The 26,390-nt window shown below is 61.3% G+C and overlaps 1 protein-coding gene across 1 annotated transcript in view; it reads right to left on the bottom strand.

The window, feature by feature from the left end:
* Positions 1-531: 531 nt before the first annotated feature.
* The window catches only part of LOC129130634 (cyclic AMP-dependent transcription factor ATF-7-like), a 42,916-nt gene continuing 17,057 nt past the window's right edge, over positions 532-26,390 (bottom strand). The window contains exons 3-12 of the mRNA XM_054649179.2: positions 14,227-14,323; positions 11,236-11,354; positions 7,786-7,932; positions 7,172-7,335; positions 6,632-6,731; positions 6,019-6,150; positions 5,410-5,553; positions 4,133-4,330; positions 3,840-3,948; positions 532-881 (exon numbers count right to left, since the gene is read on the bottom strand). Of these exons, the coding sequence (XP_054505154.1) occupies positions 670-881; positions 3,840-3,948; positions 4,133-4,330; positions 5,410-5,553; positions 6,019-6,150; positions 6,632-6,731; positions 7,172-7,335; positions 7,786-7,932; positions 11,236-11,354; positions 14,227-14,323 (1,422 nt within the window). The 3' untranslated portion in view covers positions 532-669. The remainder of the gene's footprint in view (positions 882-3,839; positions 3,949-4,132; positions 4,331-5,409; positions 5,554-6,018; positions 6,151-6,631; positions 6,732-7,171; positions 7,336-7,785; positions 7,933-11,235; positions 11,355-14,226; positions 14,324-26,390) is intronic.

The following is a 26,390-nucleotide window of genomic DNA, read 5'->3' as shown; positions in this document are numbered from 1 at the left end:
GCCCCCTGCCCGGGGACAGCACATGGGGACAGCATGGAGTGCCACAGCCCCCTGCTCAGGGACAGCACAGAGTGTCCCCAGAGTGCCACAGCCCCCTGCCCAGGGACAGGGCCAGCACCTGGGGCTCCCCAGATTTAGTGTCAGCCACAGGAGCCCTGAACCCGCCCTCCCTGGGGCTCCATTGGGGGGGAAAGCGCCAGAGCCGCCCTTAACTCAAACCGAACCAGAACCAGAAGAACAGAACCCAGACAGGAGAGGGAAGGTCCTGCACCCCTCAGAACAGACCCCAGACAGGACAGGGAAGGCCCTGCACCCCTCGGAACAGACCCCAGGAGGGACAGGGAAGGCCCTGCACCCCTCGGAACAGACCCCAGACAGGACAGGGAAGGCCCTGCACCCCTCGGAACAGACCCCAGACAGGACAGGGAAGGCCCTGCACCCCTCGGAACAGACCCCAGACAGGACAGGGAAGGCCCCGGTGCCCCATGGAACACAACCCCAGACAGGACAGGGAAGGCCCCGGTGCCCCATGGAACACAACCCCAGACAGGACAGGGAAGGCCCCGGTGCCCCATGGAACACAACCCCAGACAGGACAGGGAAGGCCCCGCGCCCCGCGGGCGGTGCAGGCTGTGCTCAGTCCGTGTGGGTGCCCCCAGCCCGGGGCCATCATCTGCCGGCAGAGTGCGACTGTGGGGCCATGATGACGGGCGAGGCCGCGGGCACGGCCAGCTCTGTCCTTTGCCCGGCCATGTGGGCCAGCACCGAGCTGGCCACGGCCTCGGCGGCCGAGCGGAGCCCGTTGGGAGCGGCCGAGGCCGAGCTGTGCTGGATGACGGGCGCGGGCGAGCCCGAGGGCTCCGAGCTCTCCTTGGGGCTCTCTGCGGGACAGGAGCGGGAGAGGAGAGGGTCAGGGACGGCAGGGGCAGCACGGGGGACAGGGCATGGGCTGGGTTTGGCAATGGGGCTGGTTTGGGGTGGCAATGGGGCTGGTTTGGGGTGGGGAATGGGGCTGGTTTGGGGTGGCAGTGGGGCTGGTTTGGGGTGGGGAATGGGGCTGGTTTGGGGTGGCAGTGGGGCTGGTTTGGGGTGGGGAATGGGGCTGGTTTAGGGTGGCAATGGTGCCAGTTTTGGGTGGCAGTGGGGCTGGTTTGGGGTGGCAGTGGGGCTGGTTTGGGGTGGCAATGGTGCCAGTTTTGGGTGGCAATGGGGCTGGTTTGGGGTGGCAGTGGGGCTGGTTTGGGGTGGCAATGGGGCTGGTTTGGGGTGGCAGTGGGGCTGGTTTGGGGTGGCAGTGGGGCTGGTTTGGGGTGGCAGTGGGGCTGGTTTGGGGTGGCAATGGGGCTGGTTTGGAGTGGCAGTGGGGCTGGTTTGGGGTGGCAATGGTGCCGGTTTCGGGTGGCAATGGTGCCAGTTTCGGGTGGCAATGGGGCTGGTTTGGGGTGGCAGTGGGGCTGCTGGCCCAGAGGAGGATCAGGGACCAGCAGGAATGGGCTGGACGCTCCAGCCTGGAGCAGCGAGAAGCCAACCCCAGGGCATAGGGGGGCAGGACAGGGACAGGAGCAGGAGCTGGGACACAGGGACCCTCCCCACCCTCCTGCTGGGACTGCAGCCCCATCCCAGGGAGCCGCTGGATGCTCCTCAATTGCAGGCAGGAAGCAGCACAGCTTCCCGAGGAGGGCAGCACTGGCACAGCCTTCATCCCACCACTCCTTCCCTGCCCATCCATTCCTCATTAACGGGAATTAATTTCCCCCCAGGTTTTGGAGCCGAGGCTGAGCAGCCCCTTCCCCACCTGCCAGGGGGAGCAGGATGCCCTCAGCAGGCCCAGGAGCTGGGCTTTGGGGGGCATTTTTTACCTAAATCACCTGCTTTGCTCTTTACTGCTTCCCAAGCCATAAAAATCAATCAGAGCCCATCACGAGGCTTTGCCTGCTCCGTTTTTCGGGGAATTTGCAGCCCCGTGAGGGGACGGGGGGCAGACAAAGGCAGAGCCCTCCTTCCCTTTGTTCCTCCAGAATTTTGGGAGGCAGAGCCTGGGGATCACCTGGGAGATCTCAGATGCCCCAGAGGTGCCAGCAGGGAATTCCACCTCCCTTGGCAGGAGCAAACAAAGGCAGAGCCGGGATGTTTGTGGCACGTGAAACCCCAGCAAAAACCAACAACCCAGAGCTCTGCACCCAGAGGTGCCAGCAGGGAATTCCACCTCCCTTTAGGAGAGCAAACAAAGGCAGAGCTGGGATGTTTGTGGCACGTGAAACCCCAACAAAAATCAGGTGTGGGGCTCAACCCCTCCCCGGGCTCCTTGTCCTGGGCTGGGAAGGTCAAGCAGAGCCATCTCCTGCCCTGGCACCCCAAGAGTGCAGATTTACAATAAAGCTCAGAGTGCCCAGAGCAGCTGCAGCCCCATCAGGGACCTGGGGCTTTGTGCAGGACCTGCCCGGCCACAAATCTCGGCCATAAAAAGGGGCAGAGGGGAGGGGGGAGTCTCATTCTTAGCCTGCAGATGTGGATGAATTCCTGCTGCTGAGGGGGAATCGGGATGAGCAGGGAGAAGCGGGGAGCCCCCACCCTCCGCAGGGCTGGGGTTTGGGCATTTGGGGACACTGAAGGGCTCAGAGCCAGCCAGGGGTGACAGGGGCTGTGCCAGGACCCCTCAGCCCATCCCTGTGCCCCACCAGGCCGGGCAGGACCCCAGAGCCCCAGACAGGGGGCGAGGCACAGCCCCCACAACGCTGAATTTTCATTTTTTAGATAATTTTTCCCTTTTTTCTCCCTGTGTTCCTGCAGTTCCCACTCTCTCAGCCCATCCTCCCGTTTTTCCAAGGAACACTAGAGGACTCCAGCGTCCTCCCAAAGCCTCTCAGCAGCCTGGAATTGGCATTGCAGGGAGGGCAGCAGGACCCAGATCGTGTTTAGCTCCCGGCTTGGTTATAATGAAACAGCCAGCATTAAAAAAAAGAGAAAATTATGGGAAGAAAAGGAGATAAAAAGGAGCCTTTTCCTTTTTTTTTTTTCTTTTAACTGCCAAGCCGAGGCAGCCGGGTGGGGATGGCAGAGAATGAGCAATGGAGCTCCAGGATGTCGTGGAGGGAGGGAGCCTGGCCTTGGTGTGGAGCAGCAAATTTGGAATTTCCAAGGGGTGATCAGGGCTGGGCTGGAGCCACAGCAGCCAGACACCCCTGGGGGACAGGGACACAAACCTGGGGTACACAAACCTGGGGGACACAGGGACACAAACCTGGGGTCACAGGGACACAAACCTGGGGGGCACAGGGACACAGACCTGGGGGACACAGGGACACAAACCTGGGGTCACAGGGACACAAACCTGGGGGGACACAGGGACACAAACCTGGGGGGCACAGGGACACAAACCTGGGGGACACAGGGACACAGACCTGGGGGACACAGGGACACAGACCTGGGGTACACAAACCTGGGGGACAGGGTCACAAACCTGGGGGACACAGGGACACAAACCTGGGGGGACACAGGGACACAAACCTGGGGGGACACAGGTACACAAACCTGGGGGACACAGGGACACCCACCCTGCCCTGGTGCTGCCCTCATGGCAGCGGGTGCCACCCCAAGGTCGCAGGGACGATCTGGGGGATCCCCCTGAGTGGGATGGGCAGGGATGCCCTGGGGGGCTCTGAGGGGTTTTAGGGTGTCCTGGCCCAGCCCTGCACTCTGCACTCCCTGCTGGGTCCTGTGCTGTGCCAGCCCTGCCCTGCAGTGACCCCGACAGACAGGGGGTGACAGGGACAGCCTGAGGGGACAGTCCCCTCCCAGCCCGGCCTGGCCCAGCCCAGCCCGGCGGTGCCATCACTCACCCAGGTAGCCCTGGGTCTTCTTCTGCAGGGCTGTGACGGGACAGTCCTTGTGGGCCAGCAGCAGCTGCTTCAGCTGAGCCACCTCGTTCCTGAGCAGCGTCACCTCGTTCTGAGGGGACACACACACACACACTGACCTGAGTCACTCCTCAGAGCGTCCCAAAAACCCTCAGAGCGTCCCAAATGCCCTTTAGAGCTTCCCAAAAGCCCTCAGAGCGTCCCAAAAGCCCAGGGCTGTGCCAGGGCTGCACCAGCCCCATGCCAGGGCTGCACCAGCCCCGTGCCCCACTCACGCTCAGCTGGATGTTCTGGCTCGTCAGCTCCTCGGCTTTCTTCTCCAGCGAGGACACCCAGAGCTTGCGTTTCTGCCGGCAGCGCGAGGCGGCCGCGCGGTTCCGCTCCAGGAAGCGCTGCCGGCGCTCGTCCGGATCCTCGTCAGCAGCACGGCGCCTGCGGCCGCCCGAGCTGGGCACGGGCTGGGCTGGGGACACCTGGGGACAGAACAGGGACAGCTGGGCACGGGCTGGGCTGGGGACACCTGGGGACAGCACAGGGAGAGCTGGGCATGGGGATGGGGACACCTGGGGACAGCACAGGGACAGCTGGGCATGGGCTGGGGACACCTGGGGACAGCACAGGGACAGCTGGGCATGGGGATGGGGACACCTGGGGACAGCACAGGGACAGCTGGGCATGGGCTGGGGACACCTGGGGACAGCACAGGGAGAGCTGGGTATGGGGATGGGGCATAGGGACAGGGACATGGGGACAGGGGATGGGGACAGGGCCTGTGCTCAGCAGTGGCTCTGGGACAGGCAGGACACGGCGCTGGCACCGCAGAGCGGAGCGGAGCTCGGTCCCGCTGCCACTGCCCGGCACGGTCGCTGCTCAGGGCAGCAGCAAATCCCGGCTTTTAAGAATCTAATTTGCTTTAAAAATTAATTTTCCCCTCAAAACCTCCAGCCAAAAAGCTCTGGGAGGCAACGGGGAACGGGAGGTTTTGTAGGGCCCCAGTTTTATTGGGGAGAACAAAGGGAGAGCAGCCAGGGCTGGCAGTGGAGCAGCCCCAGCCCCACACCGGGGCCAGCCCAGCCCCACACTGGGGCCAGCCCAGCCCCACAGAGCCAGCCCAGCCCCAGTGCAGCATATGGAGATTAAACTCTGCAAGCCCAGCCGGGCTGGAGCAGGTGGCCACGCTGATGGAGGCTGCTGGCATTTGGCTGCTGCAGGAGCCAGGCCGGCTGATGGCCTGAGCGAGGAGCATTTAACCCAGATTTGGGCAGGGAGAAGAGGGGAAACGCTCCTTCCCAGGGCTTCCAGGCAGATGAAGCAGGGCTGCAGCCCCTGCCTGGTGTGCTGGGAGTGCCTCAGTGCTGAGCAGCCCTGGAATGAAGAGGTTTTAACCCATTCTGCAGCGCAGGGAGGATGCTGGGAGGTTTTGTGCTCCTCGCCCAGCCCCAGGGCAGCAGCAGAGCAGCAGCAGCAGCAGCAGCAGCACACCCACACACACACACACACACACACACACACACACACACACACAGACACACACACACACCCACCCACACACCTGTGGCTGCGCTGGCGAGGGGGTGTCGGGGTGCTGGCCCCCCTGGCTCTGCTCCGGCCGCGCGGTCACCATGGTGCTGGCCGAGCCCACGGCCAGGCTGCTGCCGTTCAGCGAGGAGGAGGCTGCCAGGCTGGCCTTCAGCCTCTGCCAGGGGAGAAAAAGGCACAGCAGAAAAGGCACATCAGAGGAGCTGCCAGGGCCCCGGCTGCCCCTGCCACCCTGCAGCCACCCCGCTGGACACGGGCACCGGCAGTGTCCGACACAGAGGGCAGTGTCCGACCCAGTGTCCGACCCAGAGGGCAGTGTCCAGCCCAGCCCAGTGTCCAGCCCAGAGGGCAGTGTCTGACCTAGAGGGCAGCGTCCAGCCCAGTGTGCAGTGTCCAGCCCAGCCCAGTGTCCAGCCCAGTGTGCAGTGTCCAGCCCAGCCCAGTGTGCAGTGTCCAGCCCAGTGTGCAGTGTCCAGCCCAGCCCAGTGTCCAGCCCAGTCCCTGCGTGCCCACAGCGGGATCTGGAGTGTGCCGAGGGAGCCAGGGGTGCCTGGTGCCAAATCCCTTCCCTGGCTCTCTGGCCAGGAGCTGCTGGAGGCTGAGGGCCCCCCTGTCCCCTCACCATTTTGGCTTCGGAGTGCACCGGGAGCGCTGAGGGCGACAGGGACCCGCTGCTGCTGCTGCCGCTGCTGCTGCTGCTGGGGGGCCCGGGGATGCCAGGGATGTTGGGCACCATGGCCAGGGGCCGGGCCAGCTGTGGGGAGCAGGACAGAGGCGCTGGCACTGGAGCAGCCCCGCGGGAGCTCTGGCAGAGCGGGGCTGGCAAACGCCCAGCCCAGGTCACCCCTGACGGCTGCTGGCACCCAGAATCACCCAGCGCGGAGCACAGAAAGGGACAGCTCCTTCCCTTCCCTTCCCTTCCCTTCCCTTCCCTTCCCTTCCCTTCCCTTCCCTTCCCTTCCCTTCCCTTCCCTTCCCTTCCCTTCCCTTCCCTTCCCTTCCCTTCCCTTCCCTTCCCTTCCCTTCCCTCAGAGCAGCTGCTCCCAATGGAAGCGGCTCCTCAGGACCCTGTGGCTCCCAGCCCTGCCTGGCAGTGCCACCCATCTGTCAGGGCACGGGTTTGGGTTTTTCCAAAGGGACTGATTGCCCTCTGCCCCTCCTGCAGCCCCCAGGCTGGGAGGGGAGGCACGGAGAGTGTGAGCAGGGCAGGGCAGGGCTCTGGAAGGTTCTCTCACCGAAATGACAGAAGGCATCTGCACGGGGGGCCCGGGCAGCACGGGCATGGTCTGGCCATTGGCGAGCTGCACGACGAGAGGGAGGGAGGAGCTGGGAGACCTGCAAAACACAGCAACAGGGCTGCAAAACCACAACAACAGGGCTGCAAAACCACAACAGGGCTGCAAAACACAGCAACAGGGCTGCAAAACCACAACAGGGCTGCAAAACTGCCCTGGGACAGCTGCAAAACCACAACAGGGCTGCAAAACTGCCCTGGGACAGCTGCAAAACCACAACAGGGCTGCAAAACCACAACAACAGGGCTGCAAAACACAGCAACAGGGCTGCAAAACCACAACAGGGCTGCAAAACCACAACAGGGCTGCAAAACTGCCCTGGGAGAGCTCCAAAACTGCAGCACTGCCCTGGGAGAGCTGCAGAGCTCTGCACCACTGTGCGGGCCATGGCAGTGCCGGCAGTGCCAGCCGTGCCAGCCGTGCCAGCTCCCCCTGGCCCTCCGGGGATTCCCGGCCGGAATGGCTGCCCCCGATACTCACCCCAGCTGGCGGCTGGAGGGCGGTGCCTGGGTGATGACCGAGGTGGGGGACGGCAGCGTGGCCGCGGCGTGCAGGGCGTCGTAGCCCAGGTGCAGCGGCAGCGAGCCCGGGCGCACGATGGTGGGCGTGGGGGTGGACAGGATCACGGCCTTGGGGGGGCCCTCCTGTGGGGCAGAACACACGACAGGGGCTGCTGGCTCTGCCACGGCTCTGCCTGCTGCAGCCTCCAGAGACCCCCACCACACAAACCCGGGGCAGCACATCAGCCGTGCCGCGTGGTGAGGGGGCATCGGCTCCAGCGCCTCCATTTGGGGGCTCCGAGAGGGGGCATTGGCTCCAGCCCCTCCATTTGGGGGGTCTGAGAGGGGGCTGAAGCTCCAGGCCCTGCATTTGGGGGCTCTGAGAGGGAGATGAAGCTCCAGTGCCTTCATTTGGGGGCTTGAGAGGGAGATGAAGCTCCAGCCCCTCAGCTCGGGGTGTTTTAGAAGCTCCAGCCCCTCCATGTGGGGCACTTTAGACAGGGGTGCAGCTCCAGCCCCTCTGTCCCTTCAGGGGCCCAACTCAGGTCTCAAAAGGCCCCAGTCAGGCCCCGAGGAGCCCGGCCGGGTCCCCACCTTGTCCCTGTCCCTGTCCCGGTGCGGGGGCGAGCGGGGCCGCGCCGCGGGGCTCTCGGGCGGCGACGAATCCACCTCGAGCGGCTCCTCCTCCTTGACCCTGACCTCCGGGGTGGAGGGCAGCGACATGTCCAGGGCCCCCGAGCTCTGCGGGGAGGGACGGACAGTCAGCCGGGACGGACAGACAGCCGGGACGGACAGACAGACTGGGGAGGGACAGACAGCCTGCGGAGGGACAGACAGACAGCCGGGACGGACAGACAGCCCGGGACGGACAGACAGCCCTGGAGGGACAGACAGACTGGGAGGGACAGACAGACTGGGAGGGACAGACAGCCCGGGACGGACAGACAGACTGGGAGGGACAGACAGACAGCCCGGGGAGGGACAGACAGACAGCCTGGAAGGAGCCCCCATCTCGCACTGCCTGCCAAGCGCTCTCTGCTCCCTGAGTTGGAGGCTCAGGCCCCCAGCCCTGCCAATTTATTATCGTTGTTATTATTATTATTATTATCATCATCATCATTGTGATTTATTTGCACTGAAGCAGCCTCTGGGAGCCCAGGGCAGGGCACGGGGCTGCTGCAGCCCAGCCCCAGCTGGCAGCACTTTGGGGTCTCAGTAACACACAGCCCTGCTCCCCGGGCTTTATTGGGATTTCTGGTATAAAAAGGGCCCTGCTAAGGAGAACAGGTACCCCAGCCAAATGCCTGCGAGTTACAGGAGGCACTTTCATTCACAGAAGAGCTGTAAAACATTGTATAAATCAGCCTGAATTATTTTATTACCCGATTATCAAAAGCAAACAAAGAGCCATGCAAGTTATTAAATATCTATGAGCGCCCCATTAAAATAAAACCCAACCATATGCCTGGACTTGGCCCCTTGCCACCACCCTGGGATCCAGCAGGGCCACGTGGCCCAGTGGAACCAGTCAGGGACCGACCATCCATCCATCCATCCATCCATCCATCCATCCATCCATCCATCCATCCATCCATCCCTCCATCCATCCATCCATCCATCCCTCCATCCCTCCATCTCTCCATCCATCCCTCCATCCCTTCATCCATCCATCCATCCATCCATCCATCCATCCATCCATCCATCCATCCATCCATCCATCCATCCCTCCATCCATCCATCCATCCATCCCTCCATCCCTCCATCTCTCCATCCATCCCTCCATCCCTTCATCCATCCATCCATCCATCCATCCCTCCATCCATCCATCCATCCATCCATCCATCCATCCCTCCATCCATCCATCCATCCATCCCTCCATCCATCCATCCATCCATCCATCCATCCATCCCTCCATCCATCCATCCATCCATCCATCCATCCATCCATCCATCCCTCCATCCATCCATCCCTCCATCCATCCATCATCCATCCATCCATCCCTCCTTCAATCCATTCCTCCATCCATCCATCCATCCATCCATCCATCCATCCCTCCATCCATCCCTCCATCCATCATCCATCCCTCCATCCATCCATCCATCCATCCATCCCTCCATCCATCCATCCCTCCATCCATCCCTCCATCCATCCCTCCATCCATCCATCCATCCATCCATCCATCCATCCATCCCTCCATCCCTCCCTCCATCCCTCCATCCATCCCTCCATCCATCCCTCCATCCCTCCCTCCATCCCTCCATCCAGCCCATGGGGTGATGCAGCTCCAGCCCCTCAGTTTGGGGTATTTCAGAGCTCCAGCCTCTCCTTTTGGGGTATTTCACACGGGACATAGCTCCAGACCCCCGGGTGGCTCCCCTGGGTGGGTCTGCTCGCAGTAGATGCAGCAATAACCAAATTACCTGCCCTTATACCCATTTACCTGCCCTTTCAGAGCACAGCCCGGCTCTAGGTGCAGCAATCACCATTTACCTGCCCTTCTACCCATTTACCTGCCCTTTCACAGCACAGCCCTGCTGTAGGTGCAGCAATCACCATTTACCTGCCCTCTAAGGGGGTCAGCAATCACCATTTACCTGCCCTCATACCCATTTTCCTGCCCTTTCAGAGCACGGCCGCGGCTGGGGGATCACAAAGAGCCGGGATTAACGCGCAGCAACGCTCGAGCCGCTTAAAGCGCCCCCGGGGACGCTCCCGCTGCGCCCGCGGTTTTAATTAACGGCGCCGGAGCGGGACCACCCTCGCAAAGGGGAGGACGAACACAAAAGCGGGAGCTCAGCCCGGCCAGGGAGTGACCAGCGAGTGACCAGCGAGTGACCAGCGAGTGACCAGCTGGCCTGGCCGGACAGGGCTGAGCAGGGACAGTCCCCTCCCTAGCAGCCGAGCTCCCCGTGCGGGGAATAGCGTGAGGAATATTTCAGAGCCGTTTCTCACAAGTGTTTAGGCTGCTCGGGGGTGCTGTGGGCGAACATCCCGGGCCTCTCCTGACCCCATTCCCGCCTGTTTCTGCCCCCCATCCCCGCCTGTTCCTGCCCCCCATCCCTGCCTGTTCCTGCCCCCCATCCCCGGTTATTCCTGCCCCCCATCCCCGCCTGTTCCTGCCCCCCATCCCTGTCTGTTCCTGCCCCCCATCCCTGGTTATTCCTGCCCCCCATCCCCGGTTATTCCTGCTCCCCATCCCTGCCTGTTCCTGCCTCCCTTCTCCGCTCCAGAACAAAGGGCAGGAGCCTTTGCCGCAGCCGCATACCAATGAGAGAGATCAATTTCGGTTTAAAGAGCCTGTTATTGGCGAGGGGGGGAGCGGCTGGGAAGGCAGGTTTCAGTTTTAATTCTGAATTCCTCCGTTCCCCATCTCGGGAAGATTTACGCGGCTCGGCTCCCGCAGTTTATTTCCGAGCAGCGCCGCTGACTGCGAGCGTATGCGCGGCCATAGATCAATTTAGTAAATGTATGTGCCAGGCTGAGCGCCCGGCACGCATCTGCTGCTGCTCCCGCCCGGCGAGCGGGGAGGGCGGGGGCTGCAAATGTCCTTAATTAGCCGCTTTCTGATGAGATCCCGTTGTCCTTCAGCCCCTGGCGCTTGCCGGGCTGCGGGGGCAGCCGGGATCGATGGCGCTGGCGGAGCGCGGGGCTCTTTGTTAGCGCAAGCTGCTGCTCGTTTGCACCGAGCCGCCGGCTCCGGGCGCGCTGGCACGGACACCCCGGAGCCCCCAGCCCGTGCCTGCCCCTCCAAGCTCGATCCCGCCGCGTCCCGGCCCCGAGCGGGCTCTGCTCCCTCCCCGGCTCCTGCAGCTCCCTCCCTGTCAGGTATTTTGGGCTCTCCCCCTCTCTGTTCCCCCCTTTTTCGAGGTGCAAAGCCAAAGGAATAATAAACCATTAAATGTGCTCTCGGCAGGCCGGGCTCAGCGGGAAAAGCAGCCAAAGGCACCCGAGTTACACAAACGAGACCCCACAGGGCAGCGGATCCTCCCCCGGGCCTGTGCCTCCCCCAGCAGCGCCCCGGTCCCTCCCAGGGCAGCCCCTTGCCTTTTTCTCATCCTCCTCAGCAGCTTTCTTGAACTCGTGCTCGAAGGAGCTGGCCAGCTCGTTGAACAGCCCCACCTCCTCACAGTTCTTCAGGAACCGCGTCGGGGTCGGGGTCTGATCTGGGTCGGGTTGGAACACCAAGAATTGGTCAGGGAGAGCAAAAAAAACCAAAAAACCAAAACCCCCATTTTCCCACCCCAGTCCTTGAGTGGGGAGCCCCGGGACTGTGGGTGCCACCCTGGGGACAGCCAGTGACACTCTGGAACGGGGACACTCATTCCGTGCTGGTTCTGTTCCTCTGGTGTTGGGGGAATAATCACTGCAGGGAGAGGATTTCTGTCAGCTCCTGGCTGTGGGATTCCCGTCCCTCCCACCTCGGGTCTGCCCCGTCCTCAGCTGGACAAGGACGGAAAATCGGGAGTGGGATCTCCCTGAAATCATCAACACAGGGAGTGACGAGAGGGGAGAGCAGCCCCAGGGCTGGGCAGAGCCTCGGCCCTCCCTGTGCCAGCTCCCAATCCCAAAATGATTCCCTGGGAATTCTCCCTTCCTTGTGCCAGCTCTGAATCCCACAGTGATTCCCTGGGAATGCTCCCTGCCCTCCCTGTGCCAGCTCCCAATCCCACAGTGATTCCCTGGGAATGCTCCCTGCCCTCCCCGTGCCAGCTCCCAATCCCACAGTGATTCCCTGGGAATGCTCCTCTCCCTGTGCCAGCTCCCAATCCCACAGTGATTCCCTGGGAATTCTCCCTGCCCTCCCCGTGCCAGCTCTGAATCCCACAGTGATTCCCTGGGAATGCTCCTCTCCCTGTGCCAGCTCTGAATCCCACAGTGATTCCCTGGGAATGCTCCTCTCCCTGTGCCAGCTCTGAACCCCACAGCAATTCCCTGGGAATGCTCCCTTCCTTGTGCCAGCTCTGAATCCCACAGTGATTCCCTGGGAATTCTCCCTTCCTTGTGCCAGCTCTGAGGCCCAGGGCAATTCCTGTGGGACCGCTCCCCAGCCCATTCAGACCCAGTCCCGTTCCCCACCCCATTCAGACCCAGTCCTGTTCCCCAGCCCATTCAGACCCAGTCCTGCTCCCCAGCCCATTCAGACCCAGTCCTGTTCCCCAGCCCATTCAGACCCAGTCCCGTTCCCCAGCCCATTCAGACCCAGTCCTGGCCTCTCTGGCCATCACCCAGCCCAGAAGAGCCCAAGGAGCCTCCCTGCTGCAGGCAGCCTCCAGCTCCATGGGGATCCCACCCGAGGGTCCATTCCCCAGGAAAACACTGGATTTTCCAGCACAAAGAGCATCCCCGGGATGATTCAGCCCCAAACCCTCCCTCTGCTGGGCTGGCCCTGAAGCAAAATCGCCCTCTGGGCACCTGAGCTGCCCCCAGATCCCAGCCCATGAAATCCAGAGCTCCATCATCCCGATCTCCCTGCAGGAGCTGTTTGTGCTGGGCTTGGGCTGGCTCTAACAGGGCTCCTCTGGGACCATTCCTGCCCAGCATTGCCCTCCCGAGCTGCTGCAGACACTGCCAGGCTGTGAAAACAAACCCTGGAGCCTCCCTGCTCCTGTCCTGCCCCGCCTGAGCAGCTCCTGCTCCTGCCACACAGCTCGGGAGGCACGGAGGGAGCAACAAATCCCAGGGAAAAAATGGTCAAAAAAAATCCCAGGGAAAAAATGGTCCCAAAAAATCCCAGGGACAAAATGGTCAAAAAAAATCCCAGAGACAAAATGGTCCCAAAAAATCCCAGGGAAAAAATGGTCTCAAAAAATCCCAGGGAAAAAATGGTCTCAAAAAATCCCAGAGACAAAATGGTCCCAAAAAATCCCAGGGAAAAAATGGTCTCAAAAAATCCCAGAGACAAAATGGTCCCAAAAAATCCTAGGGAAAAAATGGTCCCAAAAAATCCCAGGGACAAAATGGTCCCAAAAAATCCCACAGAGAAAACAGTCAAAAAAAATCCCAGAGACAAAATGGTCCCAAAAAAATCCCAGAGACAAAATGGTGGCTCAGAAAAGCCTGGGATAAATGGAATTTCAGGCAGGAGCAGGCCCAGACTCTCTGCTCACAGCCAGCGGGGTTTTACAGCCCTCACTCCCCCTGTCTGTGCCAGAGGCACGGGGCCTGCACTGCTTTGGGGGGTGTAGCTGGTCCTGGACTGGCTGTGGATAAATTTGGTTTGTTTGGGGTTTTTTTGTGTGTTTTACCCCAGAGCAGCCCCCTGAGTGTCAGGGGTGACCTTGTTCCTTGTGCTCCTGAAGCGTTTCATGCTTGCCAGGGAGAGCAATTCTGAAATTCCCAGTGGGAATGAATTCAGCCCACAGCCACAATTCACCCAAACCTTCAGAGCCAGCTGAGCTCCCACTGCCTGCCTCAGCCCCGGCTCGGGGCTGGAGATGAGCGGGGAAGGAGGGAGGTGCCAGGATGCTGCAGCGCTTTGCTTTGCTTTGCTTTGGTTTTGTTTTGTTTTGTTTTGTTTTCCCTAAAACCCCTCTGGTCACCCAGCAGGGACGCAGAGGGACAGGAGGGACTCGGGGGGGCCTCTCTGCTCTGAGATTTGTGGGGTTTGGGTTCCCCCAATTTTACAGAGGCTGTGGGAGCTCCCGCAGAGCTCGTGGGGCTTTAATTTATTAACTGCAGCTTCCTAAAGGCTCGGGAAAATTGACACCTGGGCTGAGAGGGGAAGCTGCTCTGTCAGGGGTGGTTCATCGTCCTCAAAGCACACGCAGAGACGTGAAAGCCCTTCTGGCCATAAATCCTCCAGCCTTTAATAAAAAAGGGCGAGAGCTTAAAAAAAAAAAATTAAAAAAAAAAAAAAAAACAAACCCAAACCCCACAAAACCTGATACTACCATAAAAAAAGAAAAAAAAGAAAAAACTTGGAAGCCTCTGGCTTTGCTCTGGGCCTGATTAAATGCAGATCACAGGAGGTTTTATGGGCTTTGCAGTGCAGCTGGTGCCTGGCATCAATCTCGGCGGGCCGGGCCGGGCTCATACCTGCGATGATGACGGAGTCGGTGCGAGCGGGGCCGAATTTCAATGTCAGCTCGTGCTTGTGTTTATGGACCGCCAGGTGGTCCTCGTTTGTGAACCTCTGCAATGAAACCGTTTACAAAATGGGGAATAAACGCACGCGGGGTTTTACAGCCAGACCTGCGCTGGGCTGGAGCTGAGGGACGGCGGATTCAGGGGTGGCAGAAGGGGACAGGGCTGTGGGAGAGGGGACAGAAGGGGACAGAAGGGGACAGGGCTGTGGGAGCAGGGGACAGGGCTGTGGGAGAGGGGACAGGGCTGTGGGAGAGGGGACAGGGTTAGGGGTAAATGCCCGGAAATTCTGAACCCCAAAATTCCCACTCTGCCGCTGGCTGAGTAAGGGGGGAATTCAGTGCAGTTTGGGCAACTCTTCGTGCGTGGGGCGAGGCAGAGGCAGCCCCCAGGTGGAGCCTCAGGGGGAGCAGGCGAACCCCACTGCAGGGAGGGCTGCAGGACGGACCCCGTCCCTCAGGGAGCGCCTGGGGAGCGTGGAAACCCCAGGGAGGGCTTGGGGCTGGCTGTGGGGCCGGCAGAGGCAGACAAAGGCGGGAGCGAGGCTGAGCAGGGGGAGCGAGGCACGGACGGGGTTAAAGCACAGCCCCATAAAGCTCAGGATGGATTGCGTCTCTCCTAATAGACTGCGACAAACGGGCCGGGCTCTGCAGCGCCCCGGGCATGGAAACGCTGCAGCAGCAAAGCAGAGCAGCAGCAAAGCAGCAAAGCAGGAGCAGCACATTCCTACATTCCTGCCCCTTCCCCTTCCCTCTCCAGGCATGGCAGCCCAATCCCACCCAGAGCCACCTGTTCCTGTGGGGCTGCTCCAGCGTGACACCCACCGGGGGCCTCCCCACGGCTTTATTTACGGCTCTGCTGTTTGAGCAAATAAATCTGAGTTTCGAGCTGAGCACAGGGGGCACAATCCCGCAGTGGCAGGGGACAATTCTGCCCCTCAATGGCAGGGGACAATCCCTCGATGGAAGGGGACAATTCCTTCAATAGCAGGGGACAATTCTGCCCCTCGGTGGCAGGGGACAATCCCTCGATGGAAGGGGACAATCCCTCAATGGCAGGGGACAATCCCTCAGTGGCAGGGGACAATCCCTCGATGGCAGGGGACAATTCCTCGATGGAAGGGGACAATCCCTCGATGGAAGGGGACAATTCCTTCAATAGCAGGGGACAATCCCTCGATGGAAGGGGACAATCCCGCAGTGGCAGGGGACACCCAGACCTGGGGACACCCAGACCTGGGGCGCAGCCAGCGCCAGCCCCTGCTCCCCTCGAGGGCTCAAGGACAAGGGGGTCACACACACTGAGCGTCCTTCAGAGCTCTCCAGGTGCTCTGCTGGCCGCCCATGGTTTGGGTTCAAATTCAGAGGAATTGGAGCTGGAGGGAGAAGAGCCAAGAGGTTTTTGCCAGTGGAGCTCCAGGCACGGACTGAACCCCCGCTGTCCCCCTCAGCTCCGCTCCGTAACCAAACCCTAAACAAACCCCAAATAAACCCCAAATAAACCCCAAATTAAACTTCTCGGCAGCTCGGCCAAAGCCTGCCTGGTCTGGGCAGCTTTTCCACCCCGCTGCTCTGCTCCAGCCTCCCACAAACCCTTTTTGTCCGAGGAGCTTCCCCAGATCCTGGCGGCCCCGAAACGCTCAGAACAAAGGAGCAGGAGCGAGGGAATTCGGGAATTCGGGAATTGCCCCGGATCGTGCCGGCCAAGGGGCCCTGCAGGCGAAGGGACACCCACATTTTTCCATGGTTTTGGCCCCAAAATCGCTGGGTTTATGGGATTCGGCTGCCCGAGGTGGGACCCTGCTGGGATGGGGTGAAGCGAGGGAAATAAACCCGGCTTTTGTGCGGGGCTGGGATGAATATTTGAATATTGAGCAGGCAGGCGGTGTCGGAAATCTGAGCACCTGAGACGGGGGCTGGGGGAAATGAAAAAGAAGAAAATCCTCAATTCTCCCGCTCCGTTTTGTGCTAAATAAATGTGATTTTTGGGTCAGGGAGGGAAGGGCGGGAGGCGCAGAGCAGGGTCACGTCTCCCCCGCCAGCCCCAGCCCGGCCTCGCCAACGCCAGGTTTATTTTAATCTTTCATTTTCCTTCATTGCCGGATTTTTTTTTTTTCCCTAATTTTTTTTCTTTTTTTTCCCCGGCACTTTCCGTGCGTCGGGCGCGCGTTACAGCTCTATTTAACATCTTTATGTGGGCTCACAGCTCGGGAGCTCTCTCCTTCCCTGCGCAGAAATGCTCACAGACACAATATATCTTTCTGCACACATTTCCAAACGCCGAAACCCAGAGGCTGAGTCTGGCACTTGGGCTCTAAATCATGTCATTTTACACAGAGAGGGGAAGCAGAGGGGGAGAGCAGGGGGGGGAAGAGTAGGGAAAAAAATGGAATGAGTTAAAGCCACAGCACTGGCTTTAATATTTAATCTCCTTCCATCAGCAGCTGACATACAGCAGGGTTATTTCAGCTGCTATTTTGCGGGTGTCGGAATTAAAAAGAAGATGTTGGCTGTAAAGTCTTTGGGGCGAGGGACAGCAGCAGGGTGAGCTGCCAGCCGGCCCCGGGCTTTCCCAGGCTGGAGCCGCTCCTGCGGCCCCAAATTCGGCGTTTTCCCCACGGAAAATGGACGGAGCCGGGCCGGGCCGGGCGGGACAAACGGCGGGGGCCCCGGGCTGCGACAGCTCCGGGATGGATGCGCTCGTTGCGAGCCGTTCCGAGCCGTTCCGAGCCGTCTGTAGGGCACACACAGCGCTGCCAGCTGCGCCAGGGCCCCGGGCGGGCGGCGGGAGGGGATTTCTGCCGCATTTAACGAGCACGACACGAGCAGCGAGGGCTCGCTCGGCTGCTCGGGGCTTCTCCTGCTGCTGGGAGAGCCGCGTTGGCGGCGGGGGCTCGGGCCGGAGCTGCTGGAGCTCGGGGCAGGGTTCGGCCCCGCCGGTCCCGCTCCGAGCCCGGTACCAGCGGCACCGGGCCGCAATTCCCGGGGAACCCCGGGCCGGGCCGCAATTCCGGGGGAACCCGGGCCGGGCTGCGGCAGCACCGATGACACCGGGCTCGGCAGGGCCGGGGAGGCTGCGGGGCCGCTCACGGCGCAATTAACGGGATTAATTAACGAGCTGTCAGCACCGCGGGGAGGCTGAGCCCTGCTCCGACCGTGACTCGGCACTGGAGCCACCCTGGCCACGGGGCTGAAGCTGCCATGGTGACAGCGCTGGGGCCACCCTGGTGACAGGGCTGGAGTCACCACTGTGGTCACAGGGCTGGAGCCACCACCGCGGTGACAGCGCTGGAGCCACCATGGTCACAGCGCTGGAGCCACACTGGTGACAGGGCTGGGGTCACCACCATGGCCACAGGGCCGGGGTCACCACCATGGTCACAGGGCTGGGGTCACCACCATGGTCACGGTGCTGGAGCCACCTGGTGCCCGCGGGGCCAGTGCCCCCTGGCCCACCGGAGCACGGAGGGGACACGAGGGAGCGGCGGAGGCTGCACTGCGGTGCGGGAGGGAAATGATGCAGGGCGAGCACGAGCTGAGCTCAAAGTCACCGCCTTTAAAAGCTGCCACCCGTTGGGTTTGGCTTCGCAGAAACGTCCCCAGCTCATTTCCATTCCCCGCTGGCCGGGCACGGGCGCAGGGAGGCTGCGGTGGGATCAGGGTGACCCTGTGGGCAGGGGACCCCGGGGTGGCTGTCCCGGGTGTGCTGTGACCCCGGCTCCATCTCCCATCTCCCATCTCAGCAATGCCCGGTAATTCCCTCCTCCCCGGCCGCTCGGGTTAATTAATTAATTCGCTAATGTGCCCCAAGTGCCCCGGTCCGCGGTGATTCACGGCCCAAGGGCCGGCGGGACCGCGGCAGTGACCGAGCCCCGTTCACCGGCAAGGAGGGAGCACGGCAGTGACCGAGCCCCGTTCCATGGCAAGGAGGGAGCACGGCAGTGACCGAGCCCCGTTCACCGGCAAGGAGGGAGCACGGCAGTGACCGAGCCCCGTTCCACGGCAAGGAGGGAGCACGGCAGTGACCGAGCCCCGTTCACCGGCAAGGAGGGAGCGCAGCAGTGACCGAGCCCCGTTCACCGGCAAGGAGGGAGCACGGCAGTGACCGAGCCCCGTTCACTGGCAAGGAGGGAGCACGGCAGTGACCGAGCCCCGTTCCACCGGCAGGGAAGGAGCACAGCAGTGACCGAGCCCCGTTCACCGGCAAGGAGGGAGCACGGCAGTGACCGAGCCCCGTTCCATGGCAAGGAGGGAGCGCGGCAGTGACCGAGCCCCGTTCACCGGCAAGGAGGGAGCACGGCAGTGACCGAGCCCCGTTCACCGGCAGGGAAGGAGCACGGCAGTGACCGAGCCCCGTTCACCGGCAAGGACGGAGCACGGCAGTGACCGAGCCCCGTTCACCGGCAAGGAGGGAGCACGGCAGTGACCGAGCCCCGTTCCACGGCAAGGAAGGAGCACGGCAGTGACCGAGCCCCGTTCACCGGCAAGGAGGGAGGCGTCGGTGCGGGGACAGCGCCGCGCACACGGCCGGCTCGGCAGAGCCCAACCCCGCACGGACAAACGGAGCCGTCTGTCCGTCTGCCTTCTCCGAACGGACCCGCGCCAGCGCCCACGGGGACGAGAGGCTCCGATTTGGGGGCCGGGGGTGCCCGGGGCCGCCCCCGAGCCGCGGGCAGCAGGAAACGCCAATTCCTGGAAGGCTGCAGCAGCCCCAGGGAAGGAGCCCGGGGTGCATTTGGAGCCATTCCCCCCCCGCAGCTGCCCCCGGCTAAAACTGCAGCGAGATTTAAACCCTGAAATGGCGTTTTTGGCTCTGGCGGCTCCAGGGACGCTGCTGTGCCTCTGCCTTTCCCTTTAAAACGCTGCTCCCTCTGCCCCGTGATTGATTCCGGGTCCTTCCTTATGTGTGAAAAAAAAGAAAAAGGGAGGAATAACAATAATAATCAAGCTCTGGGCAGCGCTGGGTGAGGAATCCCCGGCCCAGCGGCCCCACGGAGCATTGTGCAAAGCACCAAAATTGAGATTTTTTTTTTTTTTTCCTTTTTCCCTTGTTTGCTCAGATAATTTTTTTCCCGATAGGTTACTCCCCAAAGTTCCCCGCAATTTTACACAAAGAGCTGAGCGGGTTCTGGAGCCCACCCCATCCCACCGCCATCCTCCTTGGCCAGAAGGGCAGAGCGTTTAACTGGGAGTAGGTAAATAATTTAATTTACATTTCTATGGCTTCGCTCATCCCAAAGGGCTTCTCCGGCACAGCCCCCTCCTGGATGCAGGTGCTCGGGCAGGGGGAGGAAGCATCTGGCTCCGTACGTGAGGAGCCAAGGACGTCCGGGGCAGAATCCTCCAGCAGCTCCGCATCCCGCTGCCCTTTGTCATTTCCATTTTCCCCTTGGATTTCGGTGGGATCTGCCCGGGCAGAGCCGGGCACGGAGAGCGGAGCCGGGCACGGGGCGGTCCCGAGGGATTCATCACCACCAAACCCAGGGAACCTCCCGAGCTCCGGGCTTTGGGAAGGAGCAGATGGACGAGCTGGGTTGTGGAGCACCTGGGCAGGAGCAGCGCCGTGGTTTGCACAGCTGGGCACAGCTGGACACAGCTGGGCACAGCTGGCCCCACGGAGCAGATCCCCAAAACCCGCGGGATGGGGATTTTGGATTCCCAAAACCCCGCGGGATGGGGATTTTGTACTCCCAAATCCCCACGAGATAGGGATTTTGTACCCCCAAATCCCCGCGGGATGGGGATTTTGTACACCCAAAACCCCGCGGGATGGGGATTTTTTGGCCCCCAAAAACCCCCACTGGATGGGATTTTGTACCCCCCAAACCCCGCGGGATGGGGATTTTTCTGGCCCCCAAAAACCCCCACTGGACGGGTTTTGTACCCCAAACGCCGCGGGCACGCCGCGATCCCCGAGCCCGGCGGAGCGCTCCGAAACGCCGCTTTCCGCTTTCCCGTCCCTGCGAGCGCGGCGATGAACGCATCCACGGCCGGGTGTTAATTACGGCAGCCCCGGAGCGGCCCCGCCGTGCTCGCCGCGCTGGAGCCGGGCCCGGCCCCCCGGGATCCCCCGTGAATCGCGGGGCCAGCGCCGCGTCCCGGCAGCCGCGGCCGCCCCGGTGACCTTGGGCGAGGCAGCGAGGCCGGGCGGGCCCGCAGAGCCCCGGCAGGCGGGGAGCGAGCTCCGAACGCCGAGAGCGCGGCGGCTCCGGGGCCGCACGGAGCCCCGGGCCGGGAACAAAGGCGGCCCCGGGACGGGAACAAAGGCGGCCACGGCCCCTTCCCAAAGGCAGCCCCGGAACGGGAACAAAGGCGGCTACAGCCCCTTCCCAAATGCAGTTACAGCTCCTTCCCCAAACGTCAGCTCCAGGACCCCAAAACAAACCCTAACCCAAACAAACCCTAACCCAAACAAACCCTAACCCAAACGTGGGCTCCACAACCCCAAAACAAACCCTAACCCAAACAAACCCTAACCCAAACAGCCCCTAACCCAAACAGCCCCTAACCCAAACGCGGGCTCCGGGACCCCAAAGGAGCCCCTGACCCAAACGCGGGCTCCAGGACCCCAAAGGAGCCCCTGACCCAAGGGTGGCTCCGAGGGCCCGGCTGTGCCCGTGCCGGGCTGGGACTGTGACTCAGCCTTGACCTTGGGACTCGCCCCAGTCACCCGGAGGATGCCACGGCCCCATTCAGGTTTTTAAGGCCCTGGAATGGTGATTTCCTTCAATTCAGAGCAATATTGGGAATGTGCCCACCCATTCACGGAGTGGAGCCTCTGCTGATGGCTTTATCGCCTGGAAAAGGGGTTTTTGTGTGGATTTATCTCCTGGGGAAGCTGCAGCAGCAGCAGCAGCTGCCTGGGAAGGGCAGCGGGTCAAACACAAAGAGAATTCCAGTCACTCAGAGCTCTGGGGTTTGTCCCCTGTAACGGAGCCATGCAGGGAAAAGCTGCAGGGACCCAGGGGTGCCTGGGGTTAGAAACGACCCAAAAACGGGGAGAGGGAATTCCTGAGGGGCGGGAGAGGCACAAAACGGGGGGCAGGCTGGGATCTGGGGATGCTTTGGGAAGGAGCTGCAGGCATCCCTGGCTGAGGCCCTGCCAGAGGTGCCCCGGGCCAGGCTGGGCCAGTGCAATCCTGTCCCTGCAGCCCTCCCACCCCTCCCTGGCCTTCCCCAGAGCCCCACTGCCCACCCTGCAGCTCCCTTCATCTTCCCCATCCCCAGCGCCAAAGCACCTGAAATTTTCCATCCACGCCACCCACGATCATTGTGTAAAAACTCATTGTTGTGCCTGCGTTCCTGTATAAAAACTCATTGTTGTGCTTCCATTCCTGTAGAAAACCTCATTTTTGTGCCTCCATTCCTATAGAAAACATCATTTTTGTGCCTCCATTCCTGTATAAAAACTCATTTTTGTGCCTCCATTCCTGTATAAAAACTCATTTTTGTGCCTCCATTCCTATAGAAAACATCATTTTTGTGCCTCCGTTCCTGTATAAAATATCATTTTTGTGCCTCTGTTCCTGTATAAAACCTCATTTTTGTGCCTTTTCCTGGAGATTTTGGCCGACCTGCAGCTCCCTTCCCTCCTTCCCTGCCCCTGCTTCCCGCATCCCGCCGCATTCCCGGCTCCTGCCTGCTGGAGCCGTCAGCACTGCGGTAATTAAAGCTTTTAAAGAAGGAGAGCAGCAGCGGCGGCAGCAGCAGCAAAACCCCAGCGTTCGCCTCTTTCTGCCTCTCGGAAGAGCCACCTGTTTTATCGGAGCGGGGATTTATGGGCACATTACGGCGGAGCTGCTGCTCCCACCCTGATGAGGCTCTCGGTGACCTCTTCTCCCCGCAGATTTATGGCTTCTCCCGGCACACTCCCCTGCCTGGCTCCGTCCTGCAGCTCCCGGCTCCCTCTCTCTTCCCCCAGGATCATCTGCAGTCTCTTTGCAGAAGGTGCTGGGTGTTCCTCGCCTTTCTCCACTTTCCCATCAGGGACTCGCCCTGGGCGGTTGGAGCCCAGCCAGGATCAGGCTCGGGGAGCCAACACTGACCTGATCCCGACACCATTCCCAGCAATCACGTCCTGGCTGCCCCAAACCCCCCTGAGCAGACACAGCCCCGAGGTGCCAGGAACCCTCTCCCAGCAGCTTCCCCCGCATCCACGGCGAGGTGCTGCTGGTGCAGCGATGTGGAAACACAAAGCCAAGGTCACCAGAACCATCCCTGAGGAGGCTGAGCCGCTCCTCTGCCCCCGTTCGGGCTGGAGGCAGCGAAACCTCGCAGGGAGGGAGCGTTGGAATTCTGCTCTGGAGAACTGGGAGCACTGGAATTCTGCTCTGGAGCTCTGCAGATGGGAGCTCTCCCCTCCAGGCTGGGCAGGGAGCAGGGCAGGAGGAACTGCAGGGGTGATGCTGGGCAGGGAGAGCTCAGGGCCGAGCCCTGGGCACTGCAGGGCACCGGGAAAGGCTCAGAGCTGAGCCCTGGGCACTGCAGGGCATTGGGAAAGGCTCATTCCTGAATTCTGGGCACTGCAGGGCACAGGGAAAGGCTCATTCCTGAATTCTGGGCACTGCAGGGCACAGACAGACATTCCTGTTCTCAAACACCCCCAGGATAAACACCCAAACCCTGGCAGAGATTCCTGTTCTCAAACACCCCAAACCCCAAACCCTGGCAGACATTCCCGTTCTCAAACACCCCAAACCCCAAACCCTGGCAGACATTCCCGCTCTCAAACACCCCCAGGATAAACGCCTCGGCTCCCCCCGGCTCCCCCCGGCTCCGTGTGCGCTGCCGCAAAGCCGCCCCAGCCCAGCCCAGCCCAGCCCAGCCCAGCCCAGCCCAGCCCAGCCCAGCCCCTCTCGCACAAATCTTTACTGTCTGCATCTCTATTCCCTGCGGGAATTTTAGGACTTTAATGTTTTTATTGTTTTAATCCGGCATATAAAAATTTAAAAAAAACCAATCCCTTGAGCGGAGCAGCTGGGCCGAGCTGCCAAAGCTCCGGGAAGCCGCGGTGCTGTAGCAGGTGTTAAAGCGGCGCTGGGGCTCGGAGGGCCGGGCAGCATCGAGGGGCGGGATGAGCCCGGGCCGCGCTCGGCCTCTCCCAGCCCGAGTTTCGCTTTTGTGCCGCGCACCGAGAACCAAACCCCAGCCCGGAGCGAGGGCAGCGCTGGCCCCGCTCGGCCCCGGGACTCGCGGGGACGCCGGAGCCTGGCCCGGGCTCTGGTCTTTGGGAAAAACCCCAAATGTGGATTCTGTTCCTCCGCTGAGCCCCTCCATGCGCAGCCCTTTGTGCGGGAGGACGCGGGGCCAGCCCCGAGCGCCCACCCCGCTCCGGCGGCACTTCCCGCCCCCTTTATGGATCCCGAACCCCCTTTATGGACCCCGAACCCCTTTATGGATCCTAAACCCTTTATGGACCCCGAACCCCCTTTACTGACCCCGAACCCCCTTTATGGATCCTAAATCCTTTATATACCCCGAACCCCTTTATGGACCCCGAACCCCCTTTATGGATCCTAAACCCCTGATGGACCCCGAACCCCCTTTACCGACCCCGAACCCGACCCCAAGAAAGGCTCTCACACACAGCAGCGAGAAACTGAGAGGAAAACGTCAGCAAAAAAAAAAAAAAAACAAAGCCCGAAAGTAAAAACCACCCGAGTGAAAGCCCCGCATATTTCTGCAGAAATACAGGAATTGAGGTGTTTTTGCACCCTGTGCCGACAGTTCCGCCCCCAGGCGCTCAGGACACGCTGTGTCCTGTCTGCCCGCCTCCAGTGCTCCCAGTGCTCCCAGTGCTCCCGGTATTCCCGGTATTCCCAGTGCTCCCGGTATTCCCGGTATTCCCGGTATTCCCAGTGCTCCCAGTGCTCCCGGTATTCCCGGTATTCCCAGTGCTCCCGGTATTCCCGGTATTCCCAGTGCTCCCAGTATTCCCAGTGCTCCCGGTATTCCCGGTATTCCCGGTATTCCCGGTATTCCCGGTATTCCCAGTATTCCCGGTATTCCCGGTAGTGCTCCCGCTGCCGGAGCCGCGTGGATCCCGCGGCTGCCGCAGAGGGGCGGAGCGGCCTCCGCAGCCAACAAAGCATCCTTGGGAGAAAAAGGGCGGATTTGGGGCTGGCAGCGGCTCGGGAGCCCAGGGCCGGTTATCATTTATTTATTTATTGGGTGTTTCAGTAATTTAGGGAAAGCTGCCGGTCCCTCCTGCGGCCCGCGGAGCCACCACGGGGAAGGGACCGAGCCCCCTCCTCCTCCGGGCTGCGGCTTTAAACCGTGGAGCGACAGCTTGGCCGGGCTTTGGACGAGAAGTTTACAGAAAATCCTGCGGACTCAGGCAGCTTTCTGAGCGCTGGATAAATCCTTCCCCCCAGCCCCATCCCTGCCGCGGTGCTGATGCTGGGATATCCGCGATGCTGGTAACGAGCTCTTTGTCAGAGCTGCTGCTCCCAGGAATAAGTGATTTGTTCTCACAGTAAAATAAAAAGGATTTACAGTTGTCTCAGAGCAGCAGGCAGGGAGCGAGCGAGGCTTCAAAACCAAACAGCCTTGACTCCAAAATGCTGGGTTTAACACCAGGAAATATTGCACTTGCCAGGAAAACACCCGGGGCTCGGGCAGGGGGAGGAGAAGCTCAGGGCTGAGGCTTTGGCAGCTTTGGCTGCACTCTGAAACCCCTCCCTCCCTGGCCAGCGGCCCCCAGAGCCCCGTTCCCGAGGGTTTCAGGGACAAACGACACGCAGGATTTGCAGTTCCTGAGAGAAACCCAGCCCTGGCTCAGCCCAAGCCTGGCTCAGCCCCTGGCAGCACCATTTGCATTTCTGGGACAGAGCAGAGCTCCAGGTGAGGACCTGGCTCAGCTCCCTCTGCCCAAAGCTGGAACTCCATGGGTGTGAGAGTCTCTAAATCCAAACCAGAAGTTGCCACCCCCTGTGAGGGCACGGCCCGGCTCCTGCAGGGGATTTCTGGGATTTCTGCAGCCCTGATGGTGCTCCCTAAAGAGAGGAGCTCTCCCTGATGGTGTTCCCAAGGGAGAGGAACCATCCCTCCCTCCTCATTCCCTGCTGCTGCTGTGAGTGGAGACCAGCCCCAGGGCTCAGCACAAAACCACGAACCCAAATAAATCAGAAATTCAACTCATAAGAAACCTGCTGGGGTCTGAGGAGCTCCAGACCTGCTCTAGGGGCACGAGGACGAGTAGTAAACGCTGAGTAAAGCCCTGAGGAACCCCCATGAAGGCAGGGGCTGGGACGCTCCGTGCAGCGTCACCCTGGGGCCACCCTGAGCCCAGAGCACCCCTCGGGAAGGGAGCGGGGAGAAGCCTGAGCAGGGCCCTGCAGCAGGAACCCTTCCCTGCAAGGACACTGCAGCACCACCGCACCGAGCTCCCAGCCTCATCCCGGTTCATTCCCGGCTCATTCCCAGCTCATTCCCAGCCTCATCCCAGCTCATTCCCAGCCTCATCCCCAGCTCATTCCCAGCCTCATTCCCAGCCTCATTCCCAGCTCATCCCCAGCCTCATCCCGAGCTCATTCCCAGCCTCATCCCAGCTCATTCCCAGCCTCATCCCCAGCTCATTCCAGCCTCATTCCCAGCCTCATTCCCAGCCTCACCCCGGCTCATTCCCAGCCTCACCCCGAGCTCATTCCCAACCTCATCCCCAGCTCCCAGCCTCATCCCGGCTCATTCCCAACCTCATCCCGAGCTCCCAGCCTCATCCCGGCTGTTCCCAACTCATCCCCGGCTCATCCCCAGCCTCATCCCGGCTGTTCCCGGCTCGTTCCCAACTCATTCCCAGCTCATTCCCAGCTCATCCCCGGCTCATCCCAACTCATCCAGGTGCCCCAGGAGCCCGGCAGGGCTTGGGCAGGGCTTGGGCAAGGCACGATCCGGGGACGGTGCCCTGTGGAACCTCAGGAAACTGAGGCTGGCCCCGGTTCCAGGCCGGAATTTGGGACACTGCCCGGCCCCAGTGTCCATCCCCACTGTCCATCCCAGTGTCCATCCCCATCTCCAACCCCACTGTCCATCCCCATGTCCATCCATCCCAGTGTCCATCCCCATGTCCATCCCAGTGTCCATCCCCATGTCCATCCCAGTGTCCATCCCCATATCCAT

Source organism: Agelaius phoeniceus, chromosome 35, assembly GCF_051311805.1.
Source record: "Agelaius phoeniceus isolate bAgePho1 chromosome 35, bAgePho1.hap1, whole genome shotgun sequence".
NCBI lineage: Eukaryota > Metazoa > Chordata > Aves > Passeriformes > Icteridae > Agelaius > Agelaius phoeniceus.
This window is presented reverse-complemented; position numbering and strand designations above follow the sequence as displayed.